This window comes from Aquila chrysaetos, chromosome 3 (assembly GCF_900496995.4).
Source record: "Aquila chrysaetos chrysaetos chromosome 3, bAquChr1.4, whole genome shotgun sequence".
In the NCBI taxonomy this organism is placed as follows: Eukaryota; Metazoa; Chordata; class Aves; order Accipitriformes; family Accipitridae; genus Aquila; species Aquila chrysaetos.
The window spans coordinates 17,904,531-17,928,617 of record NC_044006.1 but is presented as its reverse complement, the minus strand read 5'-3'; the positions used below and the strand labels follow the sequence as shown (position 1 = coordinate 17,928,617).

The 24,087-nt window shown below is 43.4% G+C and overlaps 1 protein-coding gene across 1 annotated transcript; it reads left to right on the top strand.

Annotated features, from left to right (window-relative positions):
- Nucleotides 1-897: 897 nt before the first annotated feature.
- On the top strand, nucleotides 898-23,282 carry LOC115338871 (endoplasmic reticulum-Golgi intermediate compartment protein 3; the record flags this gene model as incomplete). The annotated part of the gene is given in 11 exon segments (XM_030007828.2): nucleotides 898-1,036; nucleotides 4,122-4,215; nucleotides 5,395-5,524; nucleotides 5,526-5,561; nucleotides 7,273-7,330; nucleotides 14,126-14,157; nucleotides 14,799-14,895; nucleotides 16,580-16,644; nucleotides 19,229-19,365; nucleotides 20,339-20,394; nucleotides 22,476-23,282. Coding segments are annotated over 11 exon segments (924 nt in total), but the record flags the coding sequence as incomplete, so codon positions are not given.
- Nucleotides 23,283-24,087: the final 805 nt, after the last annotated feature.

The following is a 24,087-nucleotide window of genomic DNA, read 5'->3' as shown; positions in this document are numbered from 1 at the left end:
TTTGTACTTCAATTCTGACTGTAACACCAATGCCACGTGATAACCTTTCTCCCAAATTTTTAAAATTGGAGTGAGCGTTAATAGTCGGATTACCTTTTAACTAAATTCAAAACAAAGCTGCAGGGCGAAGTGACGGAAAATTTTGCAAGTCTTACTGCTTACCACTGCTGTGCACGTTATCCGACTGTCCGCTAATCTTCCCTGCCTCTTGTTCTGTTGCAGTAATTCCTTTGGGTAATGCATTGGGCTTTAAACGCAGTGAGTCTGACTTCCTTCTGACCACCAAAGATATTATTAGTCTTTGCCTTCCTCACATTTAAAAGGGCACGGGAAGGCCAGAGAGGCTGGAAGCCCGTGCTGTTTTGTGCAGAGAAGCTGTCAGTCTTGTAAGAAGAGCATGTAGCCAGCAAGTGCATCACGGTGCTTTGATACCAAGCCAAGACCACAGACCTTCTCAATCTTCTTTGTGAAAAGGGGTCACGAGGAAATGGGCTGATGGTGAAGGGGGAAGGGTGAGGGGGTAGAGGTAGGAGGCAGCTTTCAACCAATTTGAAGCTTAACTCCTGTACTCCTGAAAATGGTTATGGGCTTTGAGGGGTTTGGTTTTGGGGTTCTTTTTTTTGCCTTAAGTGTATTACCTTTCAGGGTAACGCTTTCTGGGGGAGTTGGAAACAGTCCTTCTGGTACATCAAACCCAACCCCGTATTTGGAAGGGTTGTTCAGGGTGCTGCAACGTGCGTTTTATTCCCTATATATCACTTGGCCCCAGCCATACGTGCTCTTCCGCTTTGGCACATTCTTATCGCCCTCGCTGAAAGAGTCTGTATTTTCACTGGCTGAATGCTTCCTCAGCCTGCCACAGGCCATAACAAATGTGTGTTTATAGACTGATTTCCTTGTTCACTGATTTCAGATTTGAGCATCGATGCCATGGATGTAGCAGGAGAGCAGCAGCTGGATGTAGAGCACAATCTGTTTAAACAACGTTTGGATAAAGCTGGCAATCGTGTGACTCCGGAGGCCGAGAGACGGTAAGGTGCTATTCTGCCTTTCTTGGATGGATGCTCTTGTAGTCTTTCCATCACTGTATGCCTGGTTTTGAGATTCATAGGAACAAGTGACAGCTGAAGAACATTTAAAGACCACAAATTTTTGAAGAGTTTATAGCATGCAGATTTATTAAACTGGGAGATTCAGGTGAACTGCTGTTATACTTGCTACTTTTGCGAGGCAAATCTTTGCCTAGTCCCTCTGAAATTAGGACAAGGACTCACAGATGCATTTCAGGAATAAAGCTGCTGGGTGAATGGTCTTTTACAACTAGAAATCAAGCAGCTGTTCTGGCAAAACTTGGCTTTGGTTGTATCTTTAAATCACAGTGGGCTGGCAAATGGGACGACCTGGTTAGAGGAAAGAGCCTCTCTCCAGGGAAGGCTCCAGTGACTCGACCCTTAAGCCCAAGCTTGCACCTTACTACATTTACTTTGTGTGTGTTAATGCATGCCTAGATAAATATATTTTAGTTGGTTTATCGGTTACAGGTTGTAGTAAGTGGTCCTTGGCTACATAAACCTCTCCTTTACATTTGTTATATGTTATGACTCATCGTTGTGCTTCGATACAAACCAGAAAAGATTCTGGCAAAGTGTTGCAATCTAACGGTAATACTGTCCTGACTTTTCCTTTCCAAAACACAAGCTCCTTATTACATTTTCTGGGAGATGGTGTAGTTCTACGTGTTGGCATGAACTGAATTTGTTGATTTGTATCACTCAGATCTTGAAGTTGCAAGTCTAAACTAAGCCAAGAGCTGAACAATTGGTAGGTATGAGAGTTTCTGCTGTTGTCACGGGAATGTGGTGATAGTGCTTTTACTGCTGTGTCGCTTAGCAGCCTTTCTGCGTTCAGAGGTTGTGGTGTTACAAACGTAATGCCTGGGGACAAAACCAGCTTTTCTGTATCTAATTCTCTGTTAACACATGTAGGCTCCTGCCTTACTTGTATTGCCAGTCTCCATTGGCATTACTCTGTCTGAACCGGTTGCTCTGACTCCTTGTATAATCAAGGGAGAGGGAGAGAAACTCGTAAGGAGCAAACGGTCTCACCTAGAAAAGGCATTTCAAAAGAGATCAGATGCATTGCACACAACAAGCAGTTTCTTCTGCTGTCTGGAAGAAGCACGAGGCTAGTTTGGTTTCTATCACCCGTGTTGCAGGTTAGATCAGAAGTATCCAGCCATCTTCATTAAACTCTATGATTATCAGTTTCTATTAGTGATACTGACCTTCAGTCAGTTATTTAAATGGCAGCTATAGCAGTATTGACCTTAAATTTAGTAAAGCATACCCAAATGTCATGGAGTAGTATCTGGAGGCTTTTCCTAATCATAGTTACATTAAAATAGTTAATAGCTGAATGATTTCTATAGTAGGTTGTGTTCTGTGCTTGGATGTTGTCTTACTCCTTTCCATTGAATGACAAGGAATGATTGAATTCTTTACTGGTGGTTCTTATCATTTCCTTCCTTTTAAAGTGGACAGAGTTTTCCAATTTCATGTATCATATCTGCATGCAAGTTGAGGACTGTGTTAATGGCAAGAAACCCTGCATCTACGTGCAGTTTTATGTACTGCAGTTTCTTTGTAGTATCCAAACTGTGTGCATTACCTCTGGATTTATCTCTCTGAGACAACTTAACAGGCAGCTACTGACTATATTTAAAAAGCTGTTACTGGTTGCTGTGTCTTGAAAGACTCCATGCATCGTGCAGGTGTTCTTGTTGAAGTGGTGGGAATCATGGCTTTGACAAAGCGTCGCGATTATTTAGCTGTATTCTTCCTGACGCTGTCTTTGAGTGTAATTATGAGATTAAAAGCCATAGCGCTTTTTGAACAATGAATGCTTAAGTGTGCTTTCAGCTACTTTGAATGTTGCAAGCTTTAGAAAGTAAGTCTCACACAGTTCTTTAATAATGGGTATATTTTCCTGAAAGTTCTTATTTTCTTGAGGGTAACTACCCTCATACATAAAGTATGTGATTAAAGAAATAAGGCTAATGACTGATTTTCACGCATATTTCATACTTTCCAATTAAAATCTCTTTTTTCCGTGGCTAGTACAAAATACAGACATGTTTAATACTTGCTTCCGTCTGCCTGTTATACCTCCCAGTCTCAACAAACAGGGCCCTGGTAACGTTTTATCCCCTCAGCAGTGTCTATGTACCTTATCCCCTTCCCCAGCATTAGCGATCCAAGGAGCCACCTTTTCAAGGCTTATAGAGGGTAGTGCAGCAGTGCCTGGATAGTGAGCATTAGAGGGCTTTTGTAACACAAGAGACTTGGTCCTGTCCTTCAGGGTTTGTGTGTTGAAACAGCCTGGTTTTAAGGGGGGCTCTTATTGTGAGAGCCAGTGTTTTTGTCCCTGTTCAGCCTTCTGCGTGTAAGACCATGAAATTCCATGAGTTCGTGCCCCAGCTGTACTGCAGCTGCACGTTCAACACACAACGTGGCACAGACATTGTCAGAATTGTTAAGTCACGAAGAAGGTAGAAATTCCTTGGAGACTTCCAGTGAGCAGGGGTTAACATATGTGCCTTGTCAGCATTGTCATCTTGGAGGACTGGGTGCTGATTTTCCACTTGGGAGACTCTTACTCTGATCTTGTTTCACAGCAATGTATAACCGCGTTCCCTACATGTCTTGGGACAGGATTATGCGTTGACTGCAGTTGACTGCTATTTAAAATGTTGTTTGTGTAACAGGTCCTGTTACAATTGTCGCCATTTACTGTGCGACATTATCTGAGGTAGACAATGTTTTAACAAAGCCTTTAGGCAAGTAACATCTGATCAGCGCTCCAGCAAGGCTTAGAGATAGCCAGTTCTTTCTATGGAGGGTGTTCTTGAGATGACAAATGCCACTCTGCTTCTTGGTCTTACTTCACACCTCAACAGGCTCTACACATACCATTTCAGGTGGGTTTTGGGTGCAGGACACGCAGCGTCCAACACAGAAACATTGCGTTCATGTGTAGAACAGTTATCACGCGCAGAACGGAACAAGAATACAAGATAGTGTTTCTAGACATGCCTCATCGCTTTGAATCCTCTTTTGTCTTAGAGCTGGGGAAAGAAGAGGAAAAAGCATTTGATCCAAATTCTTTGGATGCAGATCGCTGCGAGAGCTGTTACGGGGCAGAGTCGGAGGACATTCGGTAACCTTTACACCTTTTTGTATCTTCTTAGCACTTGAAATAATACAGTTATGTTGCATGCATGGTTTTTTTTCAAAATGTCTATGAAGGTCTGTGCAATGAAATCCTCCTGGGGCCCGTGTTCAGAGAATGATGAGAACCATTGTGGTTTTGCTATGCCTTTGGAAGCTGCACTCATGATTGTTAAGAACGTGCAGAGTTAGGTTGTCTAGTTTGTCCACGTGCCTGTTTAAGGGCAGCGCAAATTGCACTACCTTTGCGGTAGCACAAAGGTTGTATCTCATCAAACAGAATCTTTTCTGAGGTTATTTGGTGTCCAGAGGTGAGCTGTGTAAATTATTTCACCATTACGTGAGCTGTCTTGGAATGAAACCTGCTTATGGCTTTGCCTTCTCACTTCTGCTGCAGGCTTTGCATCCTTACAGGAGCAAAGACCAGGCATTTGTCACTCACACAAACAACGGGTGTCATTTGGTGTTTCTCATTCCTCCTACCTGCAAATTCCTGTAAGAATGGATCGGTGGTAGTCCATAGGTTCTGGACTATCCCTTGCTATTATTATCTCTGTAGTAACTTGGTTTGTCCCATTTGTCAAGTTGCATCCTTCCCCAGAGGTGTTTCCATCTTGAGGGATTCATGATTCCAGGCTTCAGCTTTTTCTTTGGTCGAGCAAAACATGGAACCAAGAAAGAAAACTGTTTCTTCCAGGGGACCAAGATGTTATCCAGGGGTAGAAAAGTAATGAAGAAAGTTTGCCATTAACCCTCCCTCCAGCGCTGATAGTCTTGCCCTAAAAAGAGAGGAGAGGAGGAATAGAAACAGGCAGGTGCTTTGTTCATACGGGGAAGTTCCAAACTGCTCAGAGCTGTGGGACACTGATGTCATTTTTGTAGCAGATTTCTTTGCCCAGGAGTGACCTGGCTGTCTAAGTGGATAGGCAAAGCCCTCTTCAGACTCAAGCACTGCATTAAAAAAGCTTGCATCCTCATGGCAAAGCCTCAAAAAGTACATCAGGAAGCTTGAGCTCCTTCAGGAGCGTGAGGTCACCTTTCAGGGTCCAGTCCCTGATGTTTTGCTTTATTGCTTTGTTGAAGAAAAATCCACCAAGGATGCAAGTCCTGAGCTGGAGCATCTCTTTATAGTGAAAAAGATGGTAAGATGGTGCTTGTCCTTTTGCAGGTGTTGTAATACTTGTGATGATGTCAGAGAAGCATACAGGCGACGAGGCTGGGCCTTCAAGAACCCGGACAGCATAGAGCAATGCAAGAGGGAAGGGTTTAGCCAGAAAATGCAAGAGCAGAAGAATGAGGGGCTGCCAAGTGTATGGTTTCCTAGAGGTCAACAAGGTGAGAGATGGGGTTTGCTGTGAACCTGCTGCATGATGGTGATGACTGTGGAAAGGCAGAGTCAGGGCGTTCCTCTCCTTTTCCAGCTTTAGGTGTTCACAGGACTGTAATATAATAACTGGGCTCAGCCAGGTGCTTGTGCCCGTAAAGGGGTTCAGTAGGAGAGTCAGGAAGAGTGGTGGGAAGGGGTTAATTCTCTGTTTTGTTGTGTGGGCTGGTAGGAAGCATGCCGGCTGGAGAAGCTTAGCTTTTCCTACTGTCTAGCTAGTGAGTCTTTTTGTCGAGGTTGCTGGAGGAGGAGAGGTAGCTTCATTGAGGTTAGAGTGTCCCACCTGCCCTTCTAATCTTAAAACAGAGACCACCAGTGGATGCTGGAGATAACAGTAACCAACAGCTTGCCAGCAGAGGTGCTGGAGAGAGTGACATATTATCTTCCTTAGAAAAACAGTGGAAGCAAGGCTATTGGAGTTGCTTGTCAAAGCTGTAAACACTCAGAGGTGGTTTTCGCAGCTGGTGTATGAAAGTGTAGTATGAGATATAGCATATAACTATGTAACTACCCTGTCATTTGGTGGGTTACCAAACCCAGAACACTTGGACATGCAGGTTACGTACCCAAGTACATTCTAGAAGTCAGGCCCAAGCTAATTTTTTCTTTTAATTCAAACTCTTTTTTTTTTTTTTTTTTTTTTTTACATCTTTGTGTACTCTTCTTGGAGACCACATTCTTTATTTCTGGAAATTAAACCTTTTACTCACAAAGCCAGACATTGTGGTTTGAGCATCATCATGGGTACGGAACCATTATGGGACGCTCTATCACAAAGCATGATGAGCAGGAAAGATTCAAAGGGGAGCGCTGGAGGTAGCAAGGGTCCAAGGGTGGTTGTCACTGGGGAAATTTCTGGGAGCTGTTGTTATGCACATGGAATTTTGCACATTTCCACTCTCATCAGGTCTGCAGTTAACACACGGTTTGCAGACACCCAAGGTGTAATGTAGCATGTGATCTTGGGACATTCAGATCTTCCGGGGCTGGGTGGGGGGAGCAGGTGGAGTGTGTATGATTGCTAGTAAGTGTCAGGGAAGATTGGCACCTAATATCCATATCCCTTTCAGATTCTAGAATGAAATTTTAACAACCTTTGTCTTTTGTTTTTTGGGTTGGTTTTTTTTTTACTGGGGGGGGTAGTGTGGTGTTTGTTTGTGGTTTTTTTTTGTTGTGGGGGTTTTTTTGGTTGGTTTGGGGTTGTTTTTTTTTTTTTAGGTTTAGAGCATTATTTTTGTATGCAGCCTTCATGGATGCATAGGTAGGATCACTGTGGTTTGCTGTATTAAGTGTTTTCTTACCCTGCTTACTCTCTCTCTCAGTTACTTTCTCCACTCCTTTTTGTATTTCCTGCAGCAGCATTCAGTTCCCTCCCAGTAGACTTAATTCCTCCTCCTTCCCATTTTTATGTCCACTAAAGTAATGTGCATAGAACAGTTATTATCAACATCAGTATGTAATTATGGCTTTCCACCTGACTGCCTGTGAGGAAGAGGGGAAATTCATACCTCTTAGGATAGTATCTGCTGATATTGTCACCTATGAAAATGAGTTACTTGCTGTATATCTTGTACTGTTGCTTGGATTTTTAATTTTTTTTTAAACAACTGCTTGATTTATATAGATTCAGACCTTTTAATGAAAGATTACTATTTCTTGCAGGTAGCTGGAAATTTCCACTTTGCACCAGGAAAAAGTTTCCAACAGTCTCATGTACATGGTAAAGTATTTTCTTTTCCTGCTTATTGTTACCTTTAACTTCCAAGTGTATCTTACAGTTTTCTTTGAATATCTTTGGATTGCTGTCCATAATAAGAGCACTGCTTCAGTGGGGAGGACGTTGTTGAAGTTTTGTTACAGAGGTTTAGAACCACCATGAGCAAATAGAAGAGTGTTTTCTGGAGGTGTGGGTGTGGCAGAACTTGGAGGAGAATGTTTCTGGGCAATCTCAGTCTCACTTGTTCTACAAAATTTTGCTGCTCTGCTGTAAACCAACCTCAGGTAAAGTGTTAAGTCCAGGACCTGAATATCAGTATCTCTGGAAGGGATATTTTGGAGAATACCTCAGGTGAATTTTAAAGCAATTCAGAACTTTTAGAGTAAAATTTAAGTTGTAAAGGACTTCCTCAAGTGTATATATACAAGTACACAGTGGCCAGAATAATAGTGGCACTGTACAGAATCATAGAATGGTTTGGGTTGGAGGAGACCTTTAAAGGTCATCTAGTCCAAATTCCCTTGCGATGAGCAGGGGCATCTTCAACTAGATCAGGTTGCTTAGAGCCCCGTCCAACCTAACCTTGAATGTTTCCAGGGATGGGGCTTCTACCACCTCTTTGGGCAACCTGTTCCAGGGTTTCACCACCATCATCGTAAAAAGTTTCTTCCTTATATCTGGTCTGAATCTACCTTCTTTTAGTTTAAAACCCTTACACCATGTTCTGTTACAACAGGCCCTGCTAAAATGTTTGTCCCCATCTTTCTTATAAGCCCCCTTTAAGTACTGAAAGACCGCGATAAGGTCTCCCCAGAGCCTTCTCTTCTTCAGGCTGAACAATCCTGACTGTCAGCCTTTCCTCACAGCAGAGGTGTTCCATCCCTCTGATCATTTTTGTGGCCCTCCTCTGGACCTCCTCCAACAGGTCCGTGTCTGTCTTGTACTGAGGACCCCAGAGCTGGACACAGTGCTGCAGGTGGGGTCTCACCAGAGCGGAGTAGAGGGGCAGAATCACCTCCCTTGACCTGCTGGCCATGCTTTGTTTGATGCAGCCTGGGATACGGTTGGCTTTGTGGGCTGCAAGTGCACGTTGCTGGCTTTTCATACACTAGTACCGCCAAGCCCTTCTCCGCAGGGCTGGTCTCAATCCCTTCATCCTGCAGCCTGTATTGATAGCGGGGGTTGCACCAACCCGGGTGCAGGACCTTGCACTTGGCTTTGTTGAACCTCATGAGGTTCATATGGGCCCACTTCTTGAGTGTGTCCAGGTCTCTCTGGATGGCATGCCATCCCTCAGGCGTGTCAACTGCACCACTCAGCTTGGCGTCATCTGCAAACTTGCTGAGGGTGCACTCGCTCCCACTGTCGATGTCATTGATGAAGATATTAAACAGTATTGGTCCCAATATGGACCCCTGAGGGACACTGCTTGTCACCGATCTCCATCTGGACATTGAGCCGTTGACCACTACCCTCTGGATGAGACCATCCAACCAATTCCTCATCCAACAGTTCACCCATCAAATCCATATCTCTCCCAATTTAGAGAGAAGGATGTTGTGGGGGACTGTGTCAAAGGCCTTACAGAAGTCCAGATAGACAACATTTGTAGCTCTTCCCTTGTCCACGGGTGTAGTCGTTCCATCATAGAAGGCCACTAGGTTGGTCAGGCAGGACTTGCCCTTGGTGAAGCCATGCTAGCTCTCTTGAATCACCTCCCTGTCCAACATGTGCCTTAGCATAGCTTCTAGGAGGATCTGTTCCATGATCTTCCCCGGCACAGAGGTGAGGCTGACCAGTTGGTAGTTCCCAGGGTACTCCTTTCTACCCTTTTTAAAAATGGGTATCATGTTTCCCTTTTTCCAGTCACCAGGGACTTCACCTGACTGCCGTGACTTTTCAAATATCATGGAGAGTGGCTTGGCAACTACATCAGCCAATTCCCTCAGGACTCTGGGATGCATCTCATCAGGTCTCATGGACGTATGTATTTTTAGGTTCCTCAGGTGGTCACGAACCTGATCTTTTCTTACAGTGGGAGGGCCTTTGCTCCCCTAGTCTCCGTCTTGCGGTCCATCCACTAGAGAGGTGTGGGAAGAGAGGTTGCTAGTGAAGACTGAGGCAAAAAAGTTGTTGAGTACCTCAGCCTTCTTGTCCCTTGTAAGCAGTTTGCCAGTCTTGCTCATCATGGGGGTACGCTTTCTTTGACCTTCCTTTTCTGGCTGACATACCTGTAGAAGCCCTTCTTACTATTCTCTGCATACCTTGCCAAGTTCAGTTCCAGCCAAGCCTTGGCCTTCCTGGCCCCATCCATCCCTACACAACTGGGCAGCGTCCCTATATTTTCCCAGGATACCTGTCCCTGCTTCCACTGCTGGTGCATTTCCTTCTTGCCCTTCAGTTTGACCAGCAGGTCTCGACTCATCCATGCCGGTCTCTTGCCTTCCTTTCCTGATTTCTTCCACCTGGGGATTGAGAGCTCTTGCGCTTTATGGAAAGCGTCCTTAAAGATCAGCCAGCTCTGTTCTGCTCCCTTGACCCTGAGGGCAGTTTCCCAGGGGGTCCTATAGACTAACTCCTTGAAGAGCTGGAATTTTGCTTTCCTAAAATTTGGGGTCCTGACTTTACTCTTCACCTGACCCATATCCCTCAGGACTGCAAACTCCACCAGTGCATGACCACTGCAGCCCAGGCTGGCTCCAGTCTTGATGTCACCGATTAGCTCACTTGCATCTGTGACCGACAGGTCCAGTATCACATCTCCTCTGGTAGGGCTGTGTGTTACCTGGCTTAAGAAGTTACCCTCAGTGCACTCCGGGAGTCTCCTGGATTGCCTACAGCTCACCGTGCTACTTTTCCTGCAGATGTTGAGGTGGTTGAAGTCCCCCAGCAGGACGAGACCCTGCGAGCATGATGCCTCCTGTAGCGGGAGTAAGAAGGCTTCATCAGTAGGCGCCCCTTGATTGGGTGGCCTGTAGTAGACACCAACCACGAGGTTGCCTTTGTTGCCTCGGTCTCTAATTCTTACCCTAATCATGGTGATTACAGGTTGGGATGTGATGTTTTGACTCAGTAACATCTGGTAGAGGGTTCAGGCTCTCGGCTTTGCTCACTCCTTCCCCTTGCTGCAACATTTTCTGTGTTGCTCCCTGCATCAGTCACCTTTTCATGTTGCATCCTTATGCCACTCATCATCTTCCTGCTGCTGTGCTCCTTCTGTAAGATATTTTCCTCCAGAAAATTAATCCCCAGTTTGAGAATTGGTGTCCTAGCTCACCTTGGAGCAACGTGTTTGGGTAGCTGCGTCTTGGGTTTCTTGCAGTCTTCCTGTGTTTATTGACAGAGTCCTGAGTGGCAGTAAGTGCTGTTCTACAGGTAAAGGACTGAATTTTGGAGTCCAGGGAGGCTTTGTGGTTGTTCAGGTCAGAAATGCAAGATGGGGCAAAGTCGTCAGATAGACAGCAGTTCTGAAAACGATGTTACTAAAACAGTGAAGAAAACTAGGTTATATAAAACCAGGCAGACTTCTTGACAAACTTAAGATGTTTTACAGGTCTCTTGATTTTACCTACCTAGGCACTTAGCTGCAGTTATGGAAGGGAAGGAATATGTTCATGTTTCTTCAGAAATAACAGTCTCTGGTCCTAGCTGACAGTCTCTTAAGCTCTTCTGTTCTGTTTCCTCATTGTTAAAGAATTTTCAACCGTGGGTTTCTCTAGGTTTGCTTTATTAACAACTCAGAGTTGGGCCACCACCGCAGTGAATGGTGCACTTCCAAAAGTCTCCAAATCTTATATACCCTTTTGCCACCCATTGTGCCAATCCAAAGTCTCTGTAATTTTCCAGCTGATTCTCTGTACTCGTATCATTATCATTCATCATCTTATCTCATCCATTCTCCATTCTCATGTCTTGGTTCTTCTGAGATTGGTGGTCACAGGCAGAAAGTCTTCGGTCACCATCATCACTTATCTTCTTACACTTCAAAGGTACCTATGAATTTCTAAAGAAACTACTCAGGTTATTTTATTAATTTGTCTTATTCTAAAGTTAATCACTTACTCCCACATCTTAGGTCTAAGATGTATGATCCTTCCTCTGTTGATTCAGCTTGACTGGATTCTAAGCCAGCCATGAAGAGGGAGTCTCATAGAACAATTATGCAGCTCATAGATATTGTTTTATATGCATCTGCATTCTATTAATCATATCTAAACCAATATCTAATCATTAGTTATATGTCTAATATGAATAGTCCTAAAACAATAAGGTGAATAGTCTTAAAACAATGAGGCTTAAGGCCTAGTTCCTTTTACACTCATTCTGTTTCTTCTCTAAGCAGGCTAAATAGCCTGTTGTTTTATGTTAAGCAAACTATGGCTAGCTACACATTCATCTGCAACCTAGAGTACATACACACGTACTTAGCGTAATCCTCAGTGATCAGAGATAAACCAACCTGTGGTCTGGTGGAACACTGTTTTAGAAATTGAACATATAAATAGTGTGTTTTCACAGAGTTGTAAATCATTTATTGGAGAGGAGTTTTATAAAAACTAATTAATTGGCATTTTATCTGTGGAAGGCATGGCAGAGCACTGTGGGGAAATTTTATTTTGGATAGCCATACCTGTTAAAATCAGTCACGTGCAATGTAAACCTAGTATAACAGGTTAGGTAATGGCTGGTCTTTGTCAAGTGCTGCCCTTGAATTTCTCTGGTACTGCGCTATGACTGTAAGATTTGTCAGCCTTACTAGTACTCAGCTCCCACTTCAGAGGCTAACGAATGTGACTACCCAAGCGTTAAAGCTGACGTGACTAACCTTACTCTGGAGCGGCTCTGGCTGGAAGAACAGGCTCACATAAAGCAATACTTACATTTTGGCCTGTTACGTTCTCTGACATGGCTCATGACTGAAAGGAGGGTGGAACAGGAAGGAGCCATCAACAGAAAGATGGGGGACAAAGACTGTTTTATTCCTTTGGCAGTAGGTCCAGTTAAAATGCAGATCCACCAGCGCTGGGATCTCTGTAGCACTTTGTTATTAACTGAAGGTTAGCCTGCTGGTGTCTGTGCAAAAGGCAGTGGGACTTGACACTTCACTGGCAGCTAAGCCACTTAACTCTTGCCTTAAGTGCAAATAATACTGCAGCATGAAACAGGGTGTTGCTGGTAACTGTTGAGACAAACGGCATAGCATAATCCCAAGGCCACTTCTCCCTTCTTTCCTTTCTCTGCCCACCATTTCACATCTATTTCCAAATTTTTAGTAGGAGTTTCTTTTTTAAAGCCAAATAAGTTCTTTGATCCAGTTGGCAGCACCGGCACACAAACCACTGTGCTAGTGGCAGTGATAGGTCTGCATGCTTGTCAGAGACAGCCACAGGAATATCTGAAGCCAGTGCAGCTCTGAGCTCTTTGTAATGCAGAACCATTGCCTTAACTGCAGTGACTGCAGCCTTAGTTTCTGAGCATTGAACATTTTAACTTTGAAATGCAAGGACCTCTCCCTAGATCAGAGCGTTTGAAGGCGTATAGCTTAGGCTTAGCATTTCCTTTTCTGACTGTACATTCTCTGTTTTGCATGTATATCTCTTTGGGTTTATAAGGGTTTTATAGGAATACAAGTAAAGCTTCTGGTGGTTTACTGAAAGATGTTAATGGAAAAAAAAATGAGTTCACAGCACACTCATGTTAAATGTTTTAAAGGGGAGGCTAGTTCCAATCAGTTTTTTAGGTTTGCAGTTTGTCTTGTGCTAGGCTGTATATCAGAAACCCTTCAAGGGAGCAGCATTCCTAATCTTGGTTAACAGCAGCACTTGGTGATCTGAGTCCATCAGCTCCTCAAATAACAGCCCATGATTTTTGAAGTGTGTTTGTCTTTGCTGAGGTGAAAGCAAGGTGAGGTCTCGCTCCCTGAGCATGTGAACTTACCTATTAAAATGCACCACAGCCTCTGGCTACTTTAAGATGACTGTGTGCCTTTGCATAAACCTGGTAGGAGCGATACTGAAATTGAGTTGCAAGTTGTATTTTCATCCTGCGACTGATGCTTCTGGCACTGCATTAAGTCATTTAAGTAGCCAACTGAAAGGTATCCCGTTGCCCGTATCTTTGCCAGATCTCTCCTGGGGGTGAATGGTACTGCCGTTGTTGTCATATTGCTGCATGCAGGAAGGGCAGTGGGGGGCAGGCCAAATTGCCCAAATCCTAGCACTGGTGAGAGTTTACCTTGGCCCTACCAGTGGTTTGCAAATACCCTGCTCAGGCCGGCCCTGCAAAGTCTTTTCCTGTCCCTGTGTGTACTCCAGGCAGCCAGTAACAGGGCTGATAGACAGGGCACTGAGAGTTGCTAAGATGATAATGGTTTCTTGAGGGCACTTGCACATGATATTAAGGCATGTGCTCTGCTCAGTTGTTAGTTTAGATCTGCTGTGTCTCTGTGTTTTACGGTAGTTAGAGGAGTTATGCATATCAGGTGGTGACTGGGATCTTGTTTTTGCCCTAGATTAAGAATACATTCAGGTGAGGACTGAAATACCTGATCTGAAGCAACCCCAAGTTAAAGTTACTTTCCTTCACTGTAGCAGTGGCTAGTCTATGTCAGGAGGGGAACTGTAGCAGTTTTATCTATCACATGCCCTACTGGAAGCAAGAGAGAAACCGAGGTGATTTTCTTGCCATTTTAGATCGCAATGGAAATGAGAGGAGCTCCCTTATAAGCTACCATAAGGTAAATAGATAGGCTCATTATTGCAGTCTGAACTATATTGTTAAACTATGTTTCTATTACAGTTCACGATCTGCAGAGCTTCGGACTTGATAATGTAAGTGTTCCCAAGACAGTGTTCTGGTTCTCTTGGTCTATTTTCCTTCTGGATTTCCCTCCCTTGCCACACTGAGATCCTGGCTGGATTTGGCTTTATGGCTCTGGGCAGAGCCTGGGACCTGCTTTCACACAAGGCTCTGAAGTATGTTCTGGGACATCTGTGTGTTGCTTGGCAAGCCTGTTCCCCTCTTCTGGAGAGTGCCTTGCTCCTTAATCTGTGCTTCCCAGTTTTCTAAGGTTGACATTTTCACAACTGCTTCTGGATCTGTTGGAGTTTGCCTTGTGCTGGAAGGAAAGCAGGTGATACCTGTACCTATGCCACCGAGGTGCTGACAGCGTGGTTCTACTGCAGGGAGAGGAGCGGGCGGGAGAGCCTGCTCTGTAGATGAGAGGGAGAGGCAGCGGGATCTGGGGATTTCCAGCAGGAAAAGGAGAAATTCCACATCTTGGAATCTCCCATGAATAAAAAAGAAGAGCAAGTGCTTTGGAGTTTACTGTTAGGATGCACAGAGTAAGGGAGGACCTGTCTCTGTTCCAGAACCACACTCAGAAAAATATACAAATAATTAACTTTAGGCCCCTTACATTGCCCCTTGGATGCTGTGCAGTTGTTTTGAGTTATTAGCATTTCTGTTTCAGATCAATATGACGCACTATATCAAGCATCTCTCATTTGGAAGGGATTATCCAGGCATTGTGAACCCTCTGGATGGGACAGACGTTGCTGCACAGCAAGGTAAAAGCCTGCTGAAAGAAATCGCTTTTTAAGTGTCCATATTAATAAGTGTTAGAAGAGAACAGGAGCAAAGTTCCCAGTCTTTCACAAGAACCCTGACAGCGTTGTGTAGAACGTGGACTCCTCCACGTTGTGCTCTTTCTGGAAGAGCTGCCTCCATTCATCTGGAACAAATGTGCCAACGTGTTTTGATTCTGTGATCTTTCTGAAAGATCTGTCTTTTCAGTGTTTGTGGATGCACAACAGAAGGTACAGCACATCATTATTAAACGCCTGTATCAGGTGTAGTTCAGGGAGAGCCCTGTCTAGGTACTGTGCACAGTAGGAGGTAACCAGAAGATGCAGGAGAGAGAAAAAAAGGTCTAATTGATAGTTGCTGGAGAGTCATGGTGTCTGCCTGACCTTGGTCTACCCAACAGTAACAGCTGAACAGCTGCAGTGAAGTTGAAATATAGCTGATCTTTTCTAGATAGCTCCAGTTTGCTGGCTTGAGAAGGAAAGGCAATTCTCTCCTCATGCTGCTGCTGCTCAAACTCTAATCTTGGTTTATTCACACAAGCCTGCTTGTGTGCATTTTCTGTGAAAGATCCTGACCATTTTATATGCCACTGCAGAGATTAGTCATTTTTTTAGATCCGCTGAAGTCTGCAAAGTTTGCGCTAATAAAGCTCGGAGGGAGAAGTCGTTTGCTTTGAGGTGGTGGTAGGATTGTTAATCTTACCTGAATCTGTTCTTTTAAATTTTCCACCATTGATTTTAATTCTTGTACCCAAATCAAAGGATGGTGCTTAAAATAAAATACAGAAAAATGAAAAGGTGTGATAATGCTCGATACGATTGTGACGCCGTAGTTTTTCTGAGAGGGGGGCCCGTAGCTGGCTGGTATTCTCTCTTTAGGCTGCAGCTTTCCATCCTGGGCCTTGGAGAACCAGTTGGCACATTCTTGAGGAATTAGGACTGAAGACATGGTCCGGAAAAGAAGTGGGAGAAGTAGATTGCAGGTTAAATTTATGTTTACTGCAGACCAGCTAAAGATCTTGTATATGACAATGACTTCTGCTGTAGAAATGGATGAATAATCTTCTCCTGTAGGGAATTTCACAGAAAACAGGTTTTCAAAGCAACTCCTGCCTTCCATTATCCTTAAGAGAACTGAAGGAACAGGCTGGTCTGAGGCAGCAGGAGGAGTTCTCCTCCTATTTTTTTTTTCTTCACTGATCTAGATCTTCCTTTTTATCTCCTGATACGATGAAACCCATGCTTCTACAGGAATAAACTGTAGCGTTAATTGACATTGATAGAGGATTCTCATTTAGAGTTGAGTATGTTTTCTTAGGGCTATGCTGTTAAATATAAAGGTTTTCATGTGCTAGAATAAGAATTTTCAAGAAGTTGTACTAGTGAAACTATAGCAAGATAACTGGTTTGTTAGAAAGTTTTCCATTTAGTCAAGGCCAAAACCAAGTTTTGGTTTTGGTTGGAACAGGAACGACATTCACTTTGGCAAAAGGAAAACTCATGTCAGGCATTAACTTTACTGTTCTTGAAAACCTCCAGTAGCTGTTGTTTGGTAGACACAAACTGGTTTTGTTCAACTTGTCAGGGAGCATCTTTCTGCATGTGTCGGTTAAGCTTTCCAGCTCTTCACCGGTTATTAATTGTGTCTCTCTGTCTTTGCTTATAGCTTCCATGATGTTTCAGTATTTTGTCAAAGTGGTCCCCACGGTGTATATGAAAGTAGATGGTGAAGTAAGTACCTTTTTTCCCTATTGCTTTGGCAAGTGGAAGCCTTCAGACTTTCTCCTCATGTTCTGATGCTGACCATATCTGACCTCTGGTGGAAGCAACACAATCTGTTTGACTTTCTTCAGATCACCGCCCCAGCAAGAATAACAGTTTCTATGGTGTAATGTTATCTGTAATGTTACAGCAGTGATGAAGCAGAATTCAGTGTCTTCCATCCCACCTAGATCAAAGTGACCATGCCATTTTCATCATGTTCCCTCATGAATTCCTCATAGTGCACGCTCAGGAGAAGTCAAAGCAGCAGATAGATCCTAAAAATGTTCTTTGGAGAATAACCCAAGATCAGCTTGTCTCCGATTTAAAAACTCGTTTAGCCTCCAAAAGAGTGTGGCTAGACTTCCAGCCCTGCTTTCAGAATATGCCCTTCTTTTGGGACAGGTAGGATAAACAAATTACCAAGGAGATACCAGGGTGAGACGAAGATCCTGAGAGCACAGACAAACTTATGCTCTCCTCTGAAGCCAGCCTGAGGGAGCAGAAAGAACTGTGATTTCTTTCATTCATTTGGAAGCGTTCATGTCGGTTGCCATCATTCTGCAGGGCATCTCCAGAGAACCTCTTTTTAAAAAACAAACCAAACCAAACCTGTCAGTTATCATTATTTGGGCCCCCATAGTCTTAGGGCAGCAGAATGATGTAAGCTGTTATGTTTCTTTTGCAAAGAAAACACCAGTAGAGGCAGCAGCTTGACTGTTGTGCAGACTTCACCGCCAGTGCTACCCAGTGTACTTACCTAAGCCTGTGAGGAAAAGACAGGTGCCATATGCCCCAGTAGCTCTGTGAACATTCACATACAAGATGGCTTAGCTCCCTAGCTGTCTCCCAGGTTTTGGTTCTTTATCTTCTATGCTGCATGGGTGCTCTGTGCCCAGCTTCCCTTTAACACCAAACCAGTTTCCTCTGAGGTGAAACCCAGGTGCGGTTCTGGGGCTTGTTCAGCGCAAGGACTGATCTACCTGTGGATGAAACTACACCAGATTTTGACTCCCTTCTCCTACACAGTTTTATAAAGCTGTGCAAACCCACAACACTGGGAACCCTTACCAACTCGGGCTCTTCACCCAAACTCATCCCACTCTCGGGCAGGTACCACGTATCCTTGCTATCAGAACAACATACTACTGCACATCCACGCAACCTTCATGTTTGCTTTAGGCGCTCCAGGATGTAAATCACTGGCAGATTATTAGTTATGTCAGAGGCTGCGTAGGAACCACAAATCTGAGGAGCCACACAGCCACGGTAGATACAATGCAGACCTTCAAGCGAAGCTATCCTAGAGTAGCGTGGGCAGAGCAGTCTGAGAGAATCCATTGAAAGGTAGACATAGTTTGTATTTCTTCATCTGCTCTAAAGATTGAAACTGTTTGCGAGACTTGGTTCTCATGTGATAAATCCTTATGTGGACCACTCTTTCCTCAATCCCCTGCCTAGAAAAGACAAAAAGACCCATCTGTTCTTTCCTGGAAGTTGGGTGGAAGTTACTTGCTATAATGTGATATTGGGAGAACCATCAGACCATGTTTGAAGCTCATTCTGCTTGGGTTCAGGATGCCTCTGCAGTTTTTGTGGATGATTGAAATTCCTGAAGTACAAAGGATAGTTAATCAGAGCCCTGTTCTTAGGGCCACCTCCCAGTATCCCATGGCTTCTGTTTCTCTTGATGCGATCTCGCACGCTACTGTAGAGCTGTGGTTCAGTTTTCAAAGGACTTCCCCTGTCAAAAGAATTGCTTTTTATTAGTCACCAGGAGAGGAATCCATGCAGACCATGATGCTTATACTTACAGTAATTATGGATCCAAGTGTGCTGCCAGATGTATACCAGGGTCTGTGTTATACATTCAGTACTTGGAACCCTGAAATGTGGAATTTGGTGAAGAAACTAGATAGTATCTTTCTCAGCTTGGATTGTAATTTGTGTCAGATATCATCCCTAATAAGCTAGAACATAATGTCATTTTACAGAAACCCAATTGATTTGCTCTAAGAATGGGACTGGTATGAACGCGTAGAAGAATGGCAGGGTGCACAAGAATGCTGCAGGGTGATCTTCATTTATGTAAAGATGGGCAATCTGTGTCCTTCTGCAGCCCTGGCACTCTCCTGCCTTTATGTATTATTTCCATTTTTCTCACTCTTGCATATATATGGTTTTCTTATATCGGTGCTGTCTCCTGAAGCATGCTTAGGTGGACTACTTTTTGGTGGAAGATGACGTGGACTTGGGGTTGAGGTCGAGAGGAACAGCTTGTGCCATCACTTGCCAGCAGAGACCAAAACAGTCCAGCCTGGGGACTGATGCATCACTCATTCCTTGGCCTAGCTGGGGCTTTAACTGATAGCCTGTAGGGAAAAATAGATTTGATCCTGATGGTGCTTTTTTATGACCCTTTGTAAGCACTGTCAGGCCCCCCCACAAGTGAGTGGGCAGGGCTACACTGATACGGTTCACTGAACTCATGTTTTAGTAGCCTTTCCTATTCCTCGTTAACAAAACAACATTTGCTGTGTTTGTTTCCTGCTAGGTGGTAAGGACTAACCAGTTTTCAGTTACACGACATGAGAAGATAGCCAATGGGCTACTGGGAGACCAGGGTCTGCCTGGTGTATTTGTGCTATATGAACTTTCGCCCATGATGGTGAAGCTGACAGAGAAACACAGGTAAGAGACATTTCAATCTATTTCATCACCCTCCATTGCTTTTTGTCATTTTGCATAGCTTAAGACTCCATCCTCACTTACACACAACAGTGCAAATGCCTGAAAGCTATCGAAGCCCCTTCCCAATCAGTGAAGAGGAAGTGGCACTCCCGGATGCCCTTCCTCTCTGTGTGAACATCTGAAAGGGATTAGGGTTTTTCTGATACCACCTGAAGCGTTTTAATCCAGTATCAAGACGGAGAAGGAAATTGGTGCAGCAAAGAGAAGTCTGACATAATGGTTCTTGGTCTAGACTAATTTCTTCAAAGTCTTTTTTAATGGGAAGACTAGATTTATATAGCATACCCATCTTACCAACACTTAGAGCAGCACCCAAGCTGATCCAGCCTGCTTACTCACTCTGCGTTTGCTAGAGCTTTTCTGCATGTTGTTGTCAGTGTGAAACGTCCTTCTTCTTTCCGGGTCCTCTGTTAATCACATGCATGTAATTGCAGGAGAATGGAAGGGGTTGTAGCTGTCCGATCTTTCAGGATCATAATGAGGGACAGCCAATGTCTATACTTAAAAATGTATTTACATGTGCTTAGGGATCTAATTTTTGTGTTACAGCAGCCTCCTGTGCATTCTGTCTGCATAGGAATGGATAAAATCTTAGGGACTAAAATTCTGTCCTTTAGGCTTATAAATTCAGTACTTGCCTCCTAGTGTTACCATTGAACTCACTAGAGTGCGCTACTCTAATGCTACTCAATGCTGCTTAGTAAAAGTATCGGTGACAAGCTCCATTCTGTAGCCAATAGGGGTTATTTAATTGTTAAATATGTTAATTGTCAGCTATTAATATTTATATAATGCATACTTATGTGCTGTGATGAACATTATGATAATTAATTAGTTTTTATTAGTTGTTACTTACCTGACATACTGGTATCTGAGCTCATGGTGGTTGTTCAAATTGTTTTCCTCATTCTAGGTCCTTTACACACTTTCTCACGGGAGTTTGTGCCATTGTTGGAGGCATATTTACAGGTATTGCACCTTTCAATCTTTTTTTCTTTTTAAAGTGTAAACATTTGCCATCTTACTCTTTCTAAAGTGTTCATGGCTGGTGATAAATCCCTGTTTGGGGAGAGATGATTTCAGCCTTCAGGAGCGGTATATAGCATGTTTTGCAGACCCATGGGAGTGGCATCAGATTGTAAATAGCACTGCAGGTGATGTAGACCTATTATAATATTTCATTTGATGAAATATTTCATTTCATTATGATGTAGACCTCTCATAATATTTCATTCTGATGCTCTACAGGACATTTTGTTTTCAAATAATGTGGTCTTTCACATACCGTATGAATGCATCTGTACTGTTTTCCTTGGCCATCTTGGGTCTGTAGACAGATAGTTGCTTTCATGTGGAACCAAAGCCAGTAAAATCTGTGAACCCAGGTTGCCATGGGCCTAGCCATCTCAGAGGTCTCAGACTGTGTTCCCAGACACAGGAGCTTCAGTGAGTGGTCTGCAGGGACTAAAAGGAGCCCTCACAGCTAGATGGGGTCCTGTAAGGAGAGGCTGTTCCTGCAGAGCGATTTGAGTGTCTGGACTTCGTTCTCAGTGCTGGCTTCTGGAATAGCTAATCAGTATCTGCTCAGCTACATGTGTGTGACAGAGACCAGCCTTGGTCCAGCCTTGCACTCCACCTAATAACCCAGGGTGCTCTGAAACATAGTCAGAGATGTTCACGTGGCTGTGAAGGGCCAGCCTGGAGATCTGGTCAGCAGACCTTACTGGACCTCAGAAGCCAGCTGCTATATCACGTAACACCTGTATCACATACCTATATCACGTAATAACCTTTATCTGCAAGGTTTTCCCATCACCTGAGATGTCACAATGCTTAGTTAAGCTGATACTGTTAAACAGGATTTCTGTCTCTAACAAATTTGATCATTCGTGTTCATTTCTATGGCTGACTCGGAGAAAGGCTTTAAAAAATTATTTTCATGACAAATGCAAGTGCCCTCTAGCACTGATTAGGTTTGACAGCCAGTTCACAGTGTTTGCTGCCATACACCATGTTCAGACTCTGTATTCTAGAGGACAGATTAAATCAGCTGCGTAACAGTTTTTGTGTTACAGCATCAAATTGATTCCACAAGTAGATATAATTTCAGAGCAAAACAACCACAAAAGAGAGTCATCTGAAGCATTACTCAAAGACCAGATAGTAAGGCCAATAATTCCTTATTTTACAGAAATAAACAGAAGACTTGGTTCCCATTTTAGCTGCTACTCTTTATATAATATTGAAATGTCTGTCTTTGTGTAGGGCCAAGTAATTGCTTACTTATTCCTTAGATTGAGGTGTTGAATAAAACAAAAAAGAACATGAAGCTTCATAAAGGCATTGAAAATACCTTTGCTCGCTGGCACCCTGTGTTCCCTCCCTGGCAGGAGCTCAGGGTTCCTGTCCTGTGCAAGCCACCTTGATGGATGCAGGGTTGTCTGGGTTTTGTGGTGCAGTAGACCCATTCTGAGCTTTTCTGTGGTCCCCAAACAAGCAGTGAATTAATAGGCTCCTTCAGTGCTGGGAGACATTTGGGGAAAATACTGCAGAAAAATCTGAAGGCATCGGTTTGTTTTGCTTTTTGTCCTTGGTGGGTAAACATTGCAGTCTCCAATAAAAGGCATCCATCAAGGGCAGCATTGAGTAGAGTAGCATATTTTTAAGGTTACTGTGAAATGAGTGAGAAATGGGAAACATGCCATCGGCAAGCTGGGTCAGGGCAATGACATGGCATAAAGCTGTCGGCATAAGCTTCCTCTCAAAACTCTTCTCACTCATCAGTAAACACAAGTGACTCACCCTGTCTCATTTTTACTTCTGCAAGAGAGATCTTTTTCTGGAGAAGCATGATTACCTCTGCCCTGCAAGCTGGATCTTGTCTGTCCTGATGAGATGAGGACCTTATTCTTCTGAGCAGCAGCAGCTGTTTTCTGTCTGGTGGAGCTGGAATTCCTTTCCACTGACAGAAGGGTTTGTGTTTTCTTTCCCTGGGAGTTGCTCTCTCTTTGAGGCATGTCTGGCTTGATCCATCTGTTTTTTCCTTCTAGTTGCAGGATTCATTGACTCCTTGATCTATCACTCAGCACGTGCCATCCAGAAGAAGATTGAACTTGGGAAGACAACATAAATAAGCAATGACCTCACCCCACAAAAAAAACTTTAAGTAGAACTAAACAGATTTTTCGAAATACAAGTGATCTTCTGAGTGCACAAGAGAAGAGATTTGGAATTACCAGATGGCCCTGACTGCTCTTATGTTAGTGTCCCATCATTCTTTGGCGTTAATTAGTGGATGGAACTGCTTGAACCTTGCTGCTATAAGATTAGCCATCTTGTCTGGCTGTGCAGACCCTACTGTAAAAACCCTTTTGTGTCAGTCCATATTCATCCAGTTCTGCCCCCCTCCCTGAAAGAGGTGCTGGAGATAACTGCATTCTGTTTGCCTCCAGGAATAATGTACTGTATTGTCATGAGACCTGGAATGGATTGAAGTTGCCATCAAATAAGCTTTCTAGCAACACCATCTAGCTTTTTAAATTTTTCTTAAAAATGTTCCTGAGTGAGTGTGCTGATGCTGTATGCCAGACCTCTGTGAAAATGTGCTGAATCCCATGTGCTTTCCTTCCAGCTGTCCTGGGCAACATGGTGAGACCTAGCACTTTTGGGATGTGCTTACTCTACTGTGGGGCATTGCAGTTGCTCCAGATGGCTCTTCTAACAAAAGATGCAAGTTGATGTTTCAGCAAAAGAAGTGTTTGGAGTTTTAATTGATTTTTAGATTGGATTGTGTTTTTCACTTCCCCTCTGTTTATATTTTGAAATAAAGTCTATCCTCTGTGTGTTTTGGTACAGCATTTGGAAGAATAATTAAATTATTTGGACTAATCCTGGTACTGAATTGGAAATTATAATTAAAAAACACACCTGCATTGTGACAAAGTATGTAGATGTCATGATGATGGTGGGTTTTTTCTTTTCTTTTTAATGATCTACACAAGTGAGTAAAGTGCTTGGTATGTGAAATTAAATTGGAAGAAATTTGAAAATAATGAGAAAAAATATTGTGGATTCCTGCCTCATTTTGAGGCAAAACAGACTCATTACTCTTAAATCTCAACTCTGGATTTGCTTTGGTATTAACTCTAAACTTGGTCCAAGCAATTGGTCCAACAGTGCACAGCGAGTGACAGGCACAGGATCAGATAATGCAGAGAGAAAGCTATTTTATAGTTCATTTGAAAGTAGTTTTTGTTTGTGGGTTGTTTTTTTTAATTAGTTGAACTTATCTACAACCCAAGGAGTATAACAACCTGTGTTTTTTCAGTTGGGGGAGAAGCAATTTGAGGTATGAGTAAGGAGACTGATTAATCTCCAAGCTTGAATACTGAAAAAAAATGGGTTTGTAAAAAACCCAAACATTTGAAACAAAGATATTTAATAAATCCATTAGGTCAGGATGATACAGTACTCTTACAATGTGAGGAAGGGGACATAGTATTTATGTTTTATCAGGAACAAAAAGTGACCCAGCCAGTTTCAATCACTCAGCAGAGCACACAGCTTTGTAACTAAATTTGAAAGACTACTCAAGAGGGGGAAGGTGAATGGAAATAATGCAGCAGAGTTTAACCCACAGTTAAACAATTACCAGCTAATTGC